The 12,878-nt window shown below is 44.0% G+C and overlaps 1 protein-coding gene across 1 annotated transcript; it reads left to right on the top strand.

The window, feature by feature from the left end:
• Positions 1-2,300: 2,300 nt before the first annotated feature.
• Positions 2,301-12,297, top strand: itfg2 (integrin alpha FG-GAP repeat containing 2). Its single transcript, XM_005747253.1, has 12 exons — positions 2,301-2,495; positions 3,216-3,311; positions 3,386-3,427; positions 3,521-3,698; positions 3,775-3,914; positions 4,696-4,844; positions 4,930-5,024; positions 5,428-5,481; positions 5,714-5,805; positions 6,687-6,804; positions 8,351-8,524; positions 12,147-12,297. The coding sequence occupies exons 1-12, from the start codon at positions 2,400-2,402 to the stop codon at positions 12,212-12,214; spliced, it is 1,302 nt and encodes a 433-aa protein (XP_005747310.1). The 5' UTR covers positions 2,301-2,399; the 3' UTR covers positions 12,215-12,297.
• The last annotated feature ends 581 nt before the right edge of the window (positions 12,298-12,878 follow it).

The raw sequence follows: 12,878 nt of genomic DNA, 5'->3' as shown, positions 1-12,878 counted from the left end.
TGGTTAGGAGGGCAGTCGCAGCTCCGCTGATGCTGCCTCGCGCTCCTCAAAGCTGCTCTGAGCTCTCGGAGAAAGACGCCACTGCTTTTCAACACGGGTGGCTGAGGGGCTGGCCACGCCCTCCGGTCGCGTGGATACACCTTGGGCTCCTGCCCCGGTACCGGTGCGCCGCGCGCCTGACGCGTGCCACTTGAAGCACTAAACAAACAGTGAGAGGAGAGGGGTTTTTTACGAGAAGGTGAAACAGACTCATAGAAGTCCACACCGAACTCAGTCTGATGCATTTCCAGGTGGACAGTCAGGCGTTTTGTTTTGGGTTTGTTTTTTGTTTTTGTTTTTTACAGGTCAGCTAAAATACAGAGGAGCGAGAGAAAACACAAACTGTGCATAAAATCTATTCACAAAGTGAAGTGTGCGACGTTCTCTCTGCCCGATCCTGATTCTGGTCCCTGTCTGTGCCATTTCTTTACACACAGCCGCTCGTTTGCGGGACTTTGTCAAATTTTCCACTTTGCGCGCCTCATCGGCCGCACAAGCGGAACGAGGAGGCGCAAATCCTCGGTCTGTGCGCGTAACTGGACTCTCTATGCGGGACTAAGAGGTGCACAACAAGAAAACACGCACAAACTCCAACACGCTCTCTCGCGTCTTTGCGCATGCACGCACAACTTTGCGCACTAAACAGAATTAGGATTGTTTTGGGGTTCAGTTTTTGCGGGTGAACTTCTTGCGTGTGTGTGCGCGCACTCTTTTCTCTCCCCCCTTATTCTGGGCACCCGTGCATGCGCGCCTTTAGAGGGGATTGCCATAAATAGTTCAAATTTTCTGTGGCATTCACATTCAGGCACACACACACACAGATACACGCACACACACACACCACCTCCACTTTCTCCTTCAAAACCCAGCCGGAGAGTTTAGAAAAGAGGCGTGGGTCCTATTCAGCGTCCCCCCTGCGCCCCTCCGCCCTGCCTGATCTTTCTGTAACATATATCCACGCTGTTAGCGGGCTTCCACAGTCCAATTATCGTTTTGTGAGGACTCTCTCTCTCTCTCTCTCTCTCCGCTGTTGCTCGTCGTCCAGAGGCTGGGAGGGCACTCACTTTACTGGAGGGGCCTTCCACTCAAAGCTGGGTGTAATAATTAATATGACATCTGTCTACCCGAGTTCCCTCTTTAACCACTTTCTGTATTTTTCCCTCTTTTCTTTGGTGTTGGTGTGTGTGCGGGGCGGGGGGGGGATGCGAGGGATTATCTCTCAGTTTGTTTTGTGGCAGGCTCAGTCACCCAGAAAGACCGATAAACACTTCATCTCTACAAAAATAAATGTAATTTATCATAGTATCATATCATTTATTGTTTTTTGTTTGTTTGTTTTTTTAAACTGAATTATAATTATGGCTGACAAAGTTAAAAATAACTCTTCTGCAGTGGAGCTTCTCTTCTCTTCTAGAATGTTTGGCTTCACACTGATTTAACTCCCTCACGCCTGCGTCGTTTATTGCTTTACAGGTAAAGTTGTAATTAACGGGCGCCCTCTAGAGGACAGCAGTGGACGTTATCACCGAGAAGTAAATCCTCCCATCCTGCCCTGTTTCAGATTGATAGATAGATTCCACAAGAGAAATTGTTGTGTTAAATAAGCAACAATGTTAAAATAAAATAATAAAACAAACCCGAATTTAGTTAAAAGGACTGACACTGTGTAAGAGAGAAGTGCAAATTGCATTAATAAATAATATGTGGACTATGATCTAATAACATCTGCAAGTTTAAATAACTTTTTTTCTAATTTTAGCTTATGTTTATGTTTAATGGCTAGTTTTCTTCACTTTGAGTGTTCGTTTTGGTGCTTTTCACGCTTTAATATGTTTTAATATCGTGTTTGTTTGCAAAATGTTTAAATTAATAAGATAACGATGAGATTTATTTTTTCACCAACTTGGGGAAGATTCAATAGATCACCAGGTGCATGGTCTGGGTACATAATGTAATTTTCTTTGCTGTTATGGGGGTCCAGCAAAGAAAGAACAGAGGCAAGAACGAAAATCAAACTATTTGAAAGTATGCACTTACGCTCATTGACCGCCAGGTGTCAGTATTTCACAGCGTACGTAAACTTAAACTAGCTCCGTTTTAAAAGCTCTCTTTCTTCAAACATACACATGTGCGTACATGTTTTTACTACTACTACTAAAATATATATATGGAAACAGGAACACGTCCAGGCAGATCAGTGCTTTGGTTTGCGGATCACCTTTTATGTCTCTGCTACGATCCCGTAGATATTAGGTCACGTGGTTTTGTTTACTAGGAGGAGGCGGTGAGCGCGTGAATGAGGTAGCCAGAGCAGTATCGGTAAATCAGCGGCCGTAAAGGGAATACAAAGACTATCAGCTATGCGCTCTCTGAACTATGTGCACCGGGTTAGCTTAGACTTCACAGGGACTCTGTTTCCTCACGCCATCTGTCTGGGAGACGCAGACAACGATTCGGTACGGAAGCTAAGCTAACTTTTGTTTATTATTGTTATCGTTAATGTTTGTTTTGTCTTCTCGGACCTCTTGAATGCAGACTTTTAAATGTTTAAATTAAATTCTAAATATATTTAGTAATGTATTTATTTATGGTTTGATAACTAGACTTTTTGCAGTCTGTTCTTATTATAATAAGTCTTGAGTCACCGCTCATTTCTTTCTGCATCTTGCTTCCAAAGAGGAAGAAATTCTGGTACTTTTTTTCAAGTTCTCCTTGGTTGTTCGGACACTGGCTGCTTTTTAACTTATTTTCAGTTGAGTGCTGTTTGCTTCCTGATCTTTTTCATTTTTACCTGACTGAAAAAACAATTAAAAAGGCACCACACTAAAGGGATGAATCAGTGCTGTGTCTGCACATGGCAACTTAGGGTTTCAGCCAGTGTCGTGTTAGAGAACTCACATTTTGATCCACTATTGCTGATGTGTGCCAAATTACCTGGAAAACATGTGATTGGCAGTGGCTCTGTTTATCAGCATGACAGTGATTCCAAACACAAACACATCTATTCCCCATTTTCCTAGCAAAATCTAATGATGTTTTGTCTCACAATTAATGACTTTTTAGCTTCTCAGTTTAGAATTTGTCTTGATCAAGAAGAGTAAAAAAATTTTTTATATGAGCTGTGTTACCTGATTGTTCAACTGCTCCACTAACACGGCTGTCTCCCTTCTCTGCAGCTGAACGAGCTGGTCGTAGGAGACACCAACGGAAAGCTGCTTGTTTACAAGAACGATGACTCCAAACCTTGGATCACAAGGTCCTGCGTGGGCATGGTCAGTGCAGGTGCTAGAAAAATCCTTTTGTGTCATGTGATCTGTGGCTCATGTGGTGTGTTGTGCTTTCCCAGCTGACCTGCGTTGCTGTTGGAGATGTGTGCAACAAAGGAAAGGTGAGAACAGAGAAGTCAGAAGCTGCATATTGTCTGAAAGTTTAGGATTTGATGTGACGGCGTGTTTTTATTTTTATTTTTTCTGTGTGTCAGAACTTCGTGGTTGCCGTGGGCGCAGAGGGCTGGTTTCACCTCTTTGACCTCACAGCTGCTGCCGCGAGCAAGGCAGACTCATCCAGCCAGCACGAGTTTCAGTCACCTGATGACCAGAAGCCCTTCCTCACCCAGCACATTCCCGCCAACACCAAAGTCATCCTCATCAGTGATATTGGTAAATTCTCGCTAAATTCTTCTGTGATAAATGTGGATTTTTGTGATTTTTGAGTGCAGCGTATGCGTGTCTGCAGATGGAGATGGGCGCTGCGAGCTGGTGGTGGGATACACAGACCGAGTGGTGCGAGCCTTTCGCTGGGAGGAGCCGTCTGACAGCTCTGATGCAGGGCCCGGTCAGCTGATTCTGTTGAAGAAATGGCTTCTGGAGGGACAGGTGAGCTCAGGTGTTGTTTCTTACCAGCATGTGAAATCACTAAACTTGACTTGATGTGGGGGGGGGTATTTTCTGGGCACACTTTGGACCCCTTTGTACAAACTGAGCATCATTTAAACCCCACGGTCTACCCGAGTGTTGTTCCAGACCACGTCTATCCCTTGGATCACAGTGCACACATCTCCTCATGTACTCTGTACTTCACAGGCTGTCATCAGATCTCAGTACAATAGAGCACCTTTGGGATGTGGTGCAGAGGGAGATTTGCAGCGACTGTGTGATGTTATCATGTCAGTATGGACCAAAATCTCTGAGGAATGTTTCCAGGACCTTTTTAAATCTGTTCCACAAAGAATTAAAGCACTTCTGAACGCAAAAGAGGGTGCAGTCTAGTGCCAGTAAGGTGCACCTTATAAATAAACTACTTTATATTTTCTCAGCAAACTTTAATGAAAACTTTCACCACTAGGTAGCAGCATTTTACCAAATTATTTTAGCGTAGTCCACCCCAATGAGCGGTACCTCCGCCTGTGTACACGTGACATTATTTTGTATTACCACTGTGAAAACGTTCAGTTCAGTTCAGTTCATTTTTATTTCAAACATTTCAAACATGTGCCTTCACAATCATTACAAACTATTATTCCATTAGACAGAAAACCCATAAAACCATGGCAAGCTGACCTTAGTAGGTACTAATGGAAAAGGGCGTTTGGGCACTCAAGGCCCTCCATAGATGAGACCTAGCTGAATAAATAATCAGGTATTGGCTGTTCTGCAGGTGGACAGTCTGTCAGTGAACCCGGGTCCAGAGGGGTTACCTGAGCTGATGGTGTCTCAGCCAGGCTGCGGCTACGCCATCCTGCTCTGCTCCTGGACGCAACAGGACTCCTCCGACTCTGGCGACGACACCCCCACCACGCCTGGGAGGTAGACGCCTCCTCCATTATAATGTGAGTGTCGGTTAAAGCGATTGATGGACTGGATTAATTTAGCGTGATTTCCCTCCTGACAGCGAGGGGCCCTCCAGAGACGTAGTTCTCCATCTGACCACCGGGCGGATACACAACAAGAACGTTTCCACTCACCTCATCGGCAGCATTAGCAAAGGTAGACGCTCTTACCGTTTTACACTCGCACCTACGCTTGTTTACTGGGTCGCTGATGAGGTAAATAATGTGGGGACAGAGGGCGTCTGCAGGTAAACCCGGGCCCTGTCGCTCACCTGGAGACACTTTTAAACTGCAGCTGAGTCTCGTCTCAGTGGGTTTCTTTAGGTGTGTTGTAATTGTACAATTTCTTTAAGTCTCCTCTTCTCATCATCCTGCTGAGATGCAGAAACACAGATGATGCAAATGATTTCCTCTCATACTGCGAATCGGTGTGACAGTAAAAACATATAAAAGTGCGTTTGATATGGTTTTAAAAAAAACTCACAAAAAATGGCTGATTGCATCTTAATAGAAGAATTCAGTTTTTTTGTGTGTGTGTGTTTTTTTTGTTTTTTTTACAGGATCCAAGGAAGAGTCGTCAACGTGTGGACTGTTTGCTCTCTGTACTTTAGATGGTAGGATGGGAATTTTAAACACTTAAAATTCTCATCTCCACATCTCTGTGGAGAAGTCTGTGCTTTTCTATCAACTAGAACAAGCTGGTTAAGCAGGAGAAAGAGTTTTTTAATTTGTTTGCTAAAATGCATATGACAGTGACAGTCTGTACACAACAGTAGTTTTTAGCCGTGTTGATTTATTTTTGACCATTTTTAAGGCTGACCTGTTTTCTGCCTCCTCGTGTCACAGGGACGCTGAAGCTGATGAACAGTTCGGAGCAGTTGTTGTGGTCGGTGCAGGTGGATCATCAGCTGTTTGCCCTGCAGAAGCTCGACGTCACAGTGAGTCTCTGCGACAGGCCGACACTCGTGGACGCTTTCAACTTTTAGCAAATATAAACCTTTTGTTTGTTTTTGTTTTTTTAGTTTCCAGTGAAAAACAGATGCTTTGCTAACTCATCTGTTTTTAATGTTCTTACGTGTGTTATTAGAAATTGTTGGAGCTGATGGGACTCATTTAACTAACATTTAACTTAAAATGCAGATAAAGCCGGCAGGAAGTCAGACGTAACAACAGCACAGAGTTTAGTTTTCAAAATAAAACCCCCCGTGTAGGCTACACGTGACATTGCAGTCATGCAGCCGCTGTCGAGAAAGTCTCTCTGTTCTTCTCGGCACTCATGGGTATTTCAAGTTAGTCACTTTAGTTTATACTATACCAGTTTGATCTCCATTAAGCCACCACAGCAAGAACAATACCCGACCAAATTCAGATTTTTACCCTTTACCCTGCTCACTTAAAAACTTTTACCAGACAACTGTTTCCTGTTCGGTTATTTTCCTCATGTAATGAACAGCCTGACAGGTGTATCATCAGCAGGTACAGGTCATGTATGGAAACACACAGATCTGGAAGTACTTTTCATTTCCCATCTATTTGCTCTTCAGGAATAGTTTTTAGTATAGTGTCTTATACTAAAAACTAGAGGAGTTAAGGACTTCACTGAAAGTTTCAGATGCATGAATTTGAGTGACTTTGTGGCATTTCCTCCACAATTACCTAAAAATCACATGCAGGCTGGTCTAATTTGTCCCAGTTTAGTTTGTTGTCCATCGGCTACTCGATTACATGCTGAATTAATTCAGAAATGTGCGTTTGCCTTCGTGTATGCGCTCAGCTACGCAGCAACCCTGTGTGCGTCTGTGTTTGTGTCTTCTTCCAGGGGGACGGCAGAGAGGAGGTGGTGGCGTGTGCTTGGGACGGTCAAACCTACATTATCGACCACAATCGGACCGTGGTGAGGTTCCAGTTCGACGAGAACGTCAACGCCTTCTGTGCAGGTGAGGGACGTCACACCACCTTCTCCTTGTTTTCGCTCCGTCGTCGTTTTTCTGTGACGGTCACAGACACTCGTCAAATTTTCGGCTAATGCGACGACGCGCCAATCGGACCTTTCCAACAGTAGATCTAAATCTGCAGCTTTGTCCAACTTATAATGTGAGTTTCAGCTCACTGTTGAATGTGACACACTTAAAAACAAGCCGCTGGGGCGTTTTTGGCTTTCACGTTAACTCACTCAGCTCAGTATTGATGGTGAGCTTAAGGCAAAGAGAATAAATGATAAACAGACATGTGTATGCTCAGATCTGTGCTCTGTAAATCGTTTACACATTTTTGCAGGTAAATCCACCTGGAGTCTTCTAATCCTCTGGATTAGCGGAGTTGCTGAACATCCATAAATCTGTTGATTCTGCTTAATGTGTCTCTGAGCCTCTCGCAGCGGAGCTTTCAGCAGCTGAAGACACAGATATTTCCCTCAGGCTGTCCACACAGCTCCAGATTAATGCAGATGAAACCATTTTTCACTTGAGGTTCTGACTGTTTGAGGAGAAAGTGTTTGGAATATTTTCCACTGTTTTCCTCTCTCAGCAGGAAATGATCTGCTTTACACTTCTGGATTTGAGGTTAAGGTACCTAAATGTTTGACAACACCTCAGCTACAACTCCTCCCAGGCTCTAGCTTCAAACTCCTTTTAGTTCATGGGCCACAAACATGTGCGTACTGGGCCAGAGATAACAAGCTAAAACTGTGAGCTCAGGTGAAGGACAGCTCTTTACCCCACACCCTTAATAATAACCAGAAAACTGAAGGTTCTCAAATTAAATGACTGAACCCTTTAGAAAATGACTGCATTGTCATCAGTATATCTCAGCTTTCCCACACGTTACATTACATTTTGCAGGTTAGTGGAAAATCATTTTTGTAGCTAAGCGACGAGGATATTTAATACACTAACAGTTCAAACAAGATGTGAAAATCCTCTGAACTTTTCATATATTTTCACTCCCATGGCCTCACTGCAGTTTTCGTGCTCTCTACAACCTGATTTCTTACCTTAGTCCAGGCGTTTGTAACCTCAAACAAAGGTGGAATTTCAAACCTGCTCCACCAGATGGCAGCATAGAACTTTAGCCTCGCCTTGCTTTGAGCTTTTCCTCCTCTCCTCTCCTCTCTCTGTCTTTCTTATCTGTGCTGTCAGATCTCTCTGCAGTGTTTGGACAGTTAATCTGAGGCGCCTAGTGTGACATGTGTGGTTTTAAGTGGATTAAAGAAAGAGACAAAAGACGCCTGAGATCTCTGATTCCAGCCATTTTTGCTGCTTTCCACCTGCTGAGTTTAAATGAGGTGTTCAGGCCTCACTCCCCTCTGCTCTCAGCTCCTCAGACAGATCAGACTTGTTGTGTTGTGTGGAGGCTACAGTAGCCCGGCAGCGGAGGATTGCTGATTTGTTTATTTGTATTCACAAAGCACGGTCCCTCATATCACTGCCACCACCTGTTGAGTAAAAACTGTGTGTAAGATTCTCAGGTGTTCTCTGGTTGCAGGTCAGTACACATGTAAGGAGGGCAAAAACGGGCCCTGCCTCGTCTATGTCAGCTTCAACCACAAAATCTACATCTACTGGAAGGTGGAGCTGGAGCGCATGGAATCCACCAACCTGCTGCGAGTGCTGGAGGAAAAGCCCGGCTTTAAAAGCCACCTGAAGATGCTGGGAGTCGGTAAGTACGTCGGCAGCTCAGCGTTCGGAGTCAAGCACACACCTCCTCAGTTTGAGGGCGAATAAGAGCCCAACTGGGGCTCTGATCTGAATACTGATGGGGAGGAAGGAAGAAAATGACCCCACCATGACAGACTTTACAACTAACGAGGCCCTGCCAGCAAGTTCTTACTCTTCTTTAAAGAAACAGTTTGCAGCACAGTCTCTGCAAGAATTCCTATTGATCACCAAACAAATATAACTAGGATATTGTAAACTGGTTAGATGTAACATTGGGTATTAATTGAGTGTTAATTCAAGTCTTGTGGCTTTTTCTACACGTATCTGTCATTACCGCCCCCTAGTGTCAGTTTATGCTCTCCTCCTGCAGGCACACACTTTAGCTGCTTCTGGCTGTATTATAAAAACTGGTTGTTTATTACCCAGCCTTTCCCTTTGACTGCTCGCTTTACATGCAAATATAGCTGAAATTAAAGAACAGTTACCATCTACAGCGTATGTGGTTAAAATGAACTGCGTGTCGCTGCGATGTATGCATCTGAGTTTTTTTCTGCCCAGTGTTCTCCATTAGAGGCCTCAAGTTGGTGCAGAGTACACAGTCACGGTGCAACTGTAAATGTGGGGAGAAGTAAATGACTGTGGTCCTGCTTACGCTTCCAGTCGTCTTCCTTATCTGTTGTGTTGCCTTCAAGCTCAGAGACTCTTCCACTCTAACCTCGCTGCGAGGGGTCAGAACAGGACTTCATGCTAAGCAGCTGCTGGTGGCAACTTTATATTCAGCCGATACATCAGAGAGAGTATCAACCTTCTCATTTTTACCCGCTCGGGATATAGGAGAAACTCTTCTCTCTACATCCGAATGTGAACACATGCTCTGAGTCCTCCGATCTGAAAAGACTCAAGTATTTTTAGAGCGATGGACTCCAAGAGCCCACAGATGATCCTCCTCTTTCTGAAAAAGGGTCTTTGTGCATTTCCATGTCGTCCTCCTGCCAAATGTGATGCTTAACTCGATTCAGGTTAATCATTTGTGGATGCACACAGTGGTTATTTATTTCCTGTTAATTTCCTTTGTCAAAGGCCTTTTGCTATTAGAACATAAATCTAGTCTCTGAGCTTCGTGTCAGGGAGGAGGGAAGTGATTAAATCACAGATGAGCTCATGCTTGTTGGTCTGCATGGATGACCAACCTGTCAAAAGCTTCACGTCAGAAATCTCTGTAAGAGCTTTACTGCAGTGTCACGACTGCAGGTGAAAACGCACGTTCCAGTTTATTTTTTATCAGTGCTGCTGGTTTTGTTAGCAGTGCTTCCTGCTGCCTGTGTTAATAATTCAGCCTCTGGGCCTGTGGTCTTTCTTTTGACTGTGATTTCACAGGCTCGTTGCCAAACCCACTGTGGAAAATGTGTGATGTGAAGAATGAAGAAGGAAGGACTCATTATTAGTGTAAAAATGTGCCTTTAATCGTTGCTGTCCATCTGCCATCTACAATTTCCAGTAGTTTGAAGGAAAAGAAGGTAAACTGTTCTCTAGGTGTCGATGGTTTTAGCTGCCTCACCCTGACCTCCTTGAAATGTCAGCAGCAGCTCTGAGGCGCTCCCCTGCTGCTTTTTCACCATAATAAGCTCCCTTTAGCCAAGCGCTGATTATGAGTTTGCCAGTTCTCCATCACAAAGAGGGGAAGGTTTCCAAATCAGCTGCTCCTACGTGGGCATTTTCAAATTTGTGACGGACGAGTTCAAACATCAGCTTGTAAAGTGTCAGCGATGTTTGCTGAGCGGTGCAAGGTAAGCGGCGCATACCTGACATCAAAGTAGAGATGAAGGTGGGAGGCTGACTGTGAAGTTAGGCGTTTGTGTCCACAAAAAGTCATATTTATCCAGTGTGTAGTTCAGGACTAAATATAGCTGCTCACTGATGTATTAACTCACTTAATCTGCAGCTGTTTCCCAGAAGGTTCTGAAATTTAGGGGCAGATGTTCCCAACAATAGTGTCTGATAGTCACACACAGAATACCTCAGCACAGTGCCGTCTCTTAAAGATTCACTGGGATTTTAAAAAAATCCCTTTTACGATGTGGTGTGACCGTTTCCAGGACCTTTTCAATGATGCGCAACCAACAACAAAGTCGTCGGCCTACAGGGAACCAACATAAGTGATCTGAAGTAAATACAATGAGTGGATGCTTAAGACCTCTTTCAAATCTGATTTCTATTTCTTTCGCAATCGAGGCCTGGAGGGCAGTGCAACGCATTGGAGGGAAAGCTGAAATAGCATCTACTTTCACCCCAGTTAACAGCCTGGATTCAATATGAAGGGTATTTTTTCTTCTGGAGACAGATAACAGACTATGTAAACAACTGTATTAAAAATGTTGAGTACTCTGACATTTAAAAGCATGCTGTGTAAATTTTCAGTGGGTGTTGCGGGATTAGTGATCCTAAACTGGGACATACCTGAGAGGGAATTGAGATCACAGAAAGTATGTGAGAGGACAATTGGAATAATGATTTGTACCAATTTAGAGCACTGCAGCTTAAAATCCTGCACTCAAATTCAATGCTATGACTTCACCTTCATATCCTATGTGTAAAAGAAATACTGGAAGCATTACACACTGGAAAATATTAAGGATCATTTAAAAAAGTGCAGAAGATCTTAGTCTCGTCTCTTTGTCCTCCCAAGTATTTACATCTATACTTACAATTCTGGTATTCGATGGCAAATGCCAATCGGGCTCAATGGTGCCGGGCAGCGAGCACAGGGCCCACTGATTGTTTGCTCAGACATTCACACTTGTGGCCTCGTGGAGGTTATATTGTAGCTCTGGCAGTGCTCATCCTATTCTTTGTTGCACAAAGGAGCAGCTACCTGTCCTGCTGATGTGTTAAGGCCTTCTACGGCCCTGTAAAGACTGTGCTGTAACACTGACTCTAGCCAAATGCAAAACTACTTAACAAATGTAATACTTCTTGGAGAAGTCAGAAATGAATCAGGAATAAATAATAATCAACCACTTAAAACTAATTCTTCTGTTTAGGAAAACAAATGCAATTTAGCATCTTAGTGTCTCAAAAAATAATAATGTGCTGGTTTGATTAGTAGGTTTATATTTGAAAGTCTGCCAAATAATAAACTAAAGGTTTAAAGCAAATATTCTTGAGTATAAACTAAAATATTTGCATTATGAATGTAAATTGCACGATGATTGATTATTACTTTCACAAAAAGGCTGAAATTTAGGGGGGTTTTTTTAGCCTTTTTCCCCTTGTAAGACTTCTTACGATTACCCGATAGGAGATGCAAGCTAACATCTTTTCCATTTGAGCTTGAAACAGTCGATATGAGTCGATATGATCTGCGCCTTTGTTTGTGTAAATTCCTGTTTAATCCCGGTGACATCAACAGGCTGTGAAAGGCTGCGAGCTGTGATTGGTCGATCTCCAACATGTCATCAGTCACGGCCATAATGTATGTGTAATCTGACACGGTGCCTATCAGACCGTGCCCGAATGCACCGTGAATGTTTGTGGAGTCATTTCCTGTGAAGTCATGTTAATCTGGTCACATGTCAGTACTCCGGTTTCAGCGGTAACCGTCACATTGTGTTTCGCCTCCACAGATGCTGATGATCCGGCCGCAGTGCGAGCCCTGGTGGCAGATGTTCTCTACAAGGATGCGCAAACGTAGCTCGGTGACATGCATCACCACGCTGCCTTCTCTGTTTTCCCCCTGACTGTAAATACTCTGTAAATAAACACTGACAGACCGTCTTCTGTGCTGCTGCTCTTGTTACTTGCGCTCCCCAACAGATAGATGTTGGGGTTTGGGTTTCTGATCGGCTCGCCACTGGCTGTTATCTCAGACCTGCACGCTGCCTCTGTCATTGGTATTCTGTCCGCCCAGGTTGCTTTTAACAAGGTGGGCAGAGGATGAGAGCAATGAGACATAATGCAGGGGAAATGCTGCACTGTTTAACTTGCTGTTTTCACCGGTGACTATGTGAATCTGGGAGCGAGGGGAGGGCGGGGAGATTAGCAGAAGCTTTATGTGGCCGTCAGTCAGCGGTGACAAGCGGCTGAAAAGAGCTCCCCAATCAAACAGCAGTGCCTTCCTATTATTCATTCCCTGTAGTGTCTGAGAAAATTCTCCTATCCAGTGTATCATCTCAGACATGAAGCGCTTCTGATTATGCATAACACGATTACTTACATTTGACTAGCAGTGAGTTAGTAGTGTTGAAGTGATGATGGGAAGGACTGGGGGAATCTCCCACTGTTCCCAATGGGAGGATCCTATTACCACCTGTGTCGACTGCCTCTGTCTTTCCCATGCAATATTAATAAGATGAGCA

The sequence above is a fragment of the Pundamilia nyererei genome, unplaced genomic scaffold, assembly GCF_000239375.1.
Source record: "Pundamilia nyererei isolate P.nyererei 1_Seehausen unplaced genomic scaffold, PunNye1.0 scaffold00192, whole genome shotgun sequence".
Lineage (NCBI taxonomy): Eukaryota > Metazoa > Chordata > Actinopteri > Cichliformes > Cichlidae > Pundamilia > Pundamilia nyererei.
Note: the sequence above shows the minus strand (reverse complement) of the source record. Positions and strands in the feature narration are given on the sequence as shown.